Raw genomic sequence first — 6,000 nt, 5'->3', positions numbered from 1 at the left:
TCTCTGCCTACTTGTGATCTCTCCCTCTCTCTCTCTGTCAAATAAATAAATAAAATCTTAAAAAAAAAAAAACACACAATGACTTTCCATTTTGTTCTTTAGCCACACCAATTTACCTTATTTTTAGAGTAGCTAAAAAACATAATCCTGAATCGTTTGGAAAGACTTGAGCAAGTAATGTTTTATGTCAAAGCACAGGAAATGACAACAAGAAATCTGTCAATGGAAGATTTTATTTATACACAGAACAACCTATTTACAACCCCAGATCGGGTATGTACACAGCAATACAGGAGGCATTTGCTTCCACGGCGGGCACTGTATAAATTAAGATCATAAATATGAGGGGTAAGCCCCACCCGAGGGCACAAAACCTCTTCTCCAAGACTCCCCAGGACTGACCCTTCCTCCCTCCATGCTGACAGGATTGGGGTCCCAGCGGGACCGCGCTCAGCCACAGCAGGAACATCGGGGCCTGGCAGAGAAGCGGGCCACGGAGGGCGACGCGGCCCCCACAGCAACGCAGTGAGGGCCCCACACCGGTGCACTTCCATGCGACACTCACATTTACTCCATTCACCTCTAACTTACTAGAATCAGAAAAATGGTTTCTACGTAAACAGTGTTGGTTTCATCACTGACAACACATTAATTTTAAACACCATGCTTGACCCAACCCTCAGGCTTCCCCGAGAGAGGGCCGGGAGGGCCTGGGGTGGCTCGCAGTTTCAGACCCAGCCACAGCCGCCACTCCCCCACTTGCCATGGGCATGCTTGTCCCAGTCCCTGCCAGAGGGGACAGCGCAGACACCGTGCTGGCACCACGGGCTCAGGTCCCCATAGTCTCCTTTCTCAGGCTGTTCTACCTGGAAAACCAGTGATTCCTGGTGGCCAGATGACTCCTCTCTGCCTTCCACGTCCCGAACGGCCATCTGCTGGCACTGGACCTCAGGGTGGGGAAGGCCACGCACAGCTGCCCGGCCTACCTCCAAAGGCACAGCAGAGCGCCCTGTGGAGCACAGGCCTATTCACCCCAAACCCAGTGCTGCCACTCCACCCTCAGGGACAGGAGCTGGCTGGGCGCCCGGAAGGTCACCAGCAGGAGCACCCCCAAACCGGAGGTATAGGCCAGGTTGGCTCACGGAGGGGCCCACCAGGCACACCAATAGAGGGGAGGCACAGGGGCCTGCAAAGCGAGTGGCAAGTAGAGGCTGTTTGGTGGTGAGCTCCCCAGGGTCCCCTCAAGGGTGACCAGACAGCACCTGCAGCCCAGTCCCCTCACAGGGACGAGGGGTGAAGTGAGATCCAGGAGATGGGGTGGCATGGCCTGCAGACACTGATGCTCAGCACCCCCTTTGGGGCATGGAGCCCTAGCTGGCAGCCGGACACTGTTCCCCCACCCGGGCCCGCAAGGGCTGGGGACGTGGGCTGGAGTGGCATGAGACAGAGCCATCCACACGGTCAAACTGTCGGGACGCTGGCCTGGGACCAAGCCTGGTCTCCCCCAGAATAGGGAGAGACATCTTCCCAGCGCCCAGCAAGCACTCTCTCCCCACACCACCATGCTCACGTAAATACGTCCTCTGTGGAGAGACAAGAGAGGCTACGGCGTCTCAGGACAGATATCCCACGTCCCACACCAGCAGCTCAAGAGAGGGCACCAACCAGGACAAGGGACCAAAAGCAATAGGGAAGGGATCTGGCAGCCCAAGATCACAGCCACCCGTTTACTTGGCTTTAGGAGGGACAAGTTTGCCTCCTCTCCAGGTCTAGTGACAACGGACGGGACTGGCAACGCATTCCTGCCACACTCAAGTGACAAGAGGCAGATCTTTGTGAAAGACCTCATCCATAAATGGGACATCAGCTGAGGGTGGCCTGGCAGGGGTGCTGTCAAGACCTGGGTGGCTGGTGAGCACAGAAAGAACGTTACAGTGCAGGAGGCTGCCAGCTGGGTCAGTTTCTGCATGCCCGGGAGATGCCACACGGTGTGCGATGATGAGGCTCACCGTGAGGAACCCACAGGACAATCCCGGGCAGCCCCAGGGCCCAGGAGGTCAGGCCCGGCCCAGGTCACAGGTCAGCAAGAGCGGAGGGGAGGTGGCGGTCCGCCCCACATAACGCCGGGTGGGACGAGGTGCTGTTTCAAGGTAGCTATGTTGGTGTGTTCGAGACCCCGGAGCAGTCACAGAACGGGCGTCTGCAAGGCTTCCTGTCTGGAGCAAAGGGAGTAGCACCATGAGAAGGGGCAGGCGCTGCGCCTGGCCTTAGTCGTGGGGGTCACGGGGGACGCAGGCCGACAGGGCCAGGGCTAGGCCTCGGTGGCAGGAGTGCTCCGGCTCAGCTCCTTGATGCCACACAGGATCCTCTTCATGTGGCCCACCTTGGTCACGCCGAGGTCCTGCAATGACAGGACAGCACCTTGAGGCCAGGAAGGGGGCTTGGCCCCCGCGGGCCTTCTACCTGGCTTTCTGAACGCAAGCGAAGGAGAAAAAATGAAGACGGTGACACCAGATAGAGATGGCCCACGCGTGAAGAGTCGTGCAGATGCCCGCCACACCCCTCCCACAAGCCTCAGTCCCTGCCGCTGTGCAGGACAGACCTGGGACGCTGGCCTGGCGGCAGGGGTACAGTGACTCAACAAAGCTGCCGTCCAGGACGTCCCCAGGGGTGGGTCACCCACTCAGGTGAGGGGTCACCCACTCAGGACATGGCTCCAGGAGCCCCAGGCTCAGGTTGGCCCACGCGAACCCCAGCCACGAGCAGCCTGCCTCCGACCGCTGCACCCGCAGACCCCACGCACCTCCCACACTCAGGGCCCCGAGCAGCCTGTGTCCAGCAAGTCTGTCGGTCCCAGTTTTCCAACAGCTTCTGTTCGAGCCTCTGTGTCACATATTGGGAATTCTTACAATATTTCAGACATTTTTGCTATTACATTTGTTGCGGTCATCGGTGACCACTGATTAGGACTCACTGAAAGCTCAAATGACAGTGAGCAGTTTTTAGCAACTAGTATTTTTTTCACTAAGGCAGGCACACTTTTGAGACGTAACGCTGCTGCACACTTGACAGACTGCATGTTCTACACGTGACTGTCCTGTGCACCGGGAAACCAAACAGTTCCGACTCGTTCCCTCACAGCATCTCGGTGGGGTGCCTGCGTGTCAGCTCCAAAGGGAGAGGGACCCCCGCGTGCTGGGGGCCACTGTCACACAGGGCTCTTCGGCTGACTCCTTAGCATAGAGCTGTGTCCCGCAACAGAGTTTATTTCTACGTGGGCTCCACCCCGAAGGTGGGGCTTAAGCCCATAACCCTGAGACCAAAAGTCACATGCTCTACTCACAGCCAGCCAGGAGCCCGCCCTCAACGGGATTTTTAATGTTAAAATAGTTCATTTGTCCAATTAGATTAAGAAAAGCAAAGTTCTCCATCATGTCCGCTTTGGCTTTGTCTGGCTGTGGGAGGTGGTGACATCACTGCCAGGGGGCAGAGGCGCTCTGCTGGCCACCGTCGCGCATCACCCCGAGACAGGCACAAGAGAACCATGAGGAGAGCCCTGATGCTGGGACGGGGCCAGGTCAGAGGGAGGGGACAGAGAAGGGAGTGCAGGGAAGCCCCGGGCGGGTTCCCAGGAGACAGTGTGGAAGTACCTTGAGGTCCCTCCGCTCCAGGTGCAGGAGCTCAGAGCCCCGGATGTCGTGCCGCGTGAAGATGTCCTTATACTCACAGAGACTGAGGTGCTCCAGCCAGGCAGCAACCTCCTCTGTCCCCCAGAGGTGAACTGTCAGAGACGGAAAAGCACGAATGCAGTGAGTGCCCAGAGCCCAGCGCGAGGCAGGTGGCAGCCGGCACTGAGACATCCCAGCAGCAGGCATCCCAAGATGCCCCAGAAGCCACACCCAGACAAGATGCCCCAGCAGTAGGTACCCCAGACACCCCAGCAGCTGGCACCCACATGCCCCCAACAGCTGGCACCCAAGACACCCAGCAGCCAGGCCCTGAGACGCCCCCAGCAGCCGGGTCCCGAGACCCCCAGCAGCAGGGACCCCACACACACCCCCAGCAGCTGGCACCCACCGCCCAGCCACAGGCACCGCCCAGAGCCACGCAGAAAGCAGCAGGGAGCCACCCGCTCTCCAAGGGAAGGAGCTGCAGTCTGTTCCTGCAGGTCGGCCATCAGCCTGGTCATTTCCCCCATGTCCCAGGAGGGACGAGACACCCCCAAAGAGGTAAATGCCAATGCGACTGTGCCGCTGAAGCCAGCCTGCCCTCCTCTCTGGAGGGTCCCGTCACTTCTGGTCCACAGCAGGAAGGGAAACGGGCAGAGATTCATGTAGCCAGAGCCACCGTCATTAAAAGAAACCCAACTGCTGGACAAACATGCGAAGAAGAAAAATCAAAGGCAGTGACCACTACCCACAAATCCAAACTCGGGGCTTCTCGGCACCTGAGAGCACTGGAAACAGCCATGCTAAGAGCCCGTTTACAGACTCCCCCAAAAATGTCCTCGAGTGCCCTTTGCTATTGACCTCCGCAGCTGCAAGCGTCAGTGGCCCGGGCTCCAGCATGGGGCCTGGACTCGTGAGTCGTCGGCCGGGGACCAGCAGCCCCTCACAAGAGGCGGGCCCGGTGGGCCCTGCACAAGACTGGAGTGTGAGCTCTGTGTCTCTGAGTGTCCTATCACCTCTAGTGTCCCCCTCCCCCCTTGCACCCTCTAATCCAAGGCAGGCACGCAGTGTGGTGTCAGTCACCGGAGTCCGCACAGGGAGTGACCCCAGGCAGGAGCGACAACACAGGGCTGGAAGTGCAGGGGCAGCTCCCTAGACAAACACCGTGGCAACAGGGGTCGTGATCAGGGACCACGGGGAAGAACCAAAAGGCCACAGGAAAAAGCAGAGACCACAATGGCCCCCACAGCTGGCGTGGACAGCCAGAAGAACAGCAGGAGAGCAGGTACCCGGGGCTCCCAGGCTACTGCGAGCTTCTCTGTTCTTGCTGTTTTTCTCTTTCTTAAACTTCGTCACCAGGCGGAACTTGCCACTGCGGCTGCGTTTGGAAAGCTCCAGCATCACATTCTGTGGGGGAGCAAGAGGCGGGGAGAGTCAGAGGCTGAAGCAGCCAGGCAGGGCCGCGCGTTGGGCAGGGCTCAGTCCTGCTTTACCACTGCCCCCTTGGCTTCTAGGCTCACAGACTTACCTGTAGCGCCTCCTAAAGGTGGCTTCACAGTGATCACACAGTGTCCAATACCACATTTGACTTCCTTATTTTATAACGTGTGTTTCTCATGTGATTGAAAAGCCTCATGATCAATCGGAGAAAGACAACTGTCATATGATCTCCCTGACATGAGGGAGAGGAGATGCAACATGGGGGGTTAAGGGGTAGGAGAAGAGTAAATGAAACAAGATGGATCGGGAGGGAGACAGACCATACGCGACTCTTAATCGCACAAAACAAACTGAGGGTTGATGGGGGGAGGAGGGTGGGGGGGCGGGGTTATGGACACTGGGGAGGGTATGTGCTATGGTGAGTGCTGTGAAGTGTGTAAACCTGGCGAGTCACAGACCCGTACCCCTGGGGATAAAAATATATCTTTATAAAAAATAAATAAATAAATAAATAAAAAGAAAAGCTTCATGAATATTACCCAAATACCAATACATTCTACAAAGATTATCCAGTAGGTCACAGCTGATCTTCAGAGCTGCACGGGCAGACAGGGACTAGTGGGATATAAGTGTCTTTCTAAAAACAAAGCTTTTCTGGCATTTTTTGGTCTTTCCTTGGAACCTACTCCCCAAAGCAGCATCATTGAGGAACAGGAGCACTGGGTCCCTGCCACCTCCCCACACAGTGCTGCCCAGGAAATGGGTGGAGATGACACTGCCCCTTCCCAGCTGGTCTGACTGTATTCACACAGAGCAGGGCCACGGGCCTCTGCACACGATACATGGGCCTGGATTTACGTGTGTACACATCCTACCCCCGTATTCACAAATA

At 57.1% G+C, this 6,000-nt stretch overlaps 1 protein-coding gene across 2 annotated transcripts in view; it reads right to left on the bottom strand.

Annotated features, from left to right (window-relative positions):
• Positions 1-215: 215 nt before the first annotated feature.
• LOC111145812 (diacylglycerol kinase delta) overlaps positions 216-6,000 on the bottom strand; it is a 113,980-nt gene continuing 108,195 nt past the window's right edge. For both annotated transcript variants that reach the window (XM_022501098.1, XM_022501177.1), the window contains exons 27-29: positions 4,958-5,075; positions 3,651-3,781; positions 216-2,401 (exon numbers count right to left, since the gene is read on the bottom strand). In XM_022501098.1, the coding sequence (XP_022356806.1) occupies positions 2,312-2,401; positions 3,651-3,781; positions 4,958-5,075 (339 nt within the window). In that variant the 3' untranslated portion in view covers positions 216-2,311. The remainder of the gene's footprint in view (positions 2,402-3,650; positions 3,782-4,957; positions 5,076-6,000) is intronic.

This window comes from Enhydra lutris, unplaced genomic scaffold (genome assembly GCF_002288905.1).
Source record: "Enhydra lutris kenyoni isolate GAN:26980312 unplaced genomic scaffold, ASM228890v2 scaffoldscaffold1, whole genome shotgun sequence".
NCBI lineage: Eukaryota > Metazoa > Chordata > Mammalia > Carnivora > Mustelidae > Enhydra > Enhydra lutris.
This window is presented reverse-complemented; position numbering and strand designations above follow the sequence as displayed.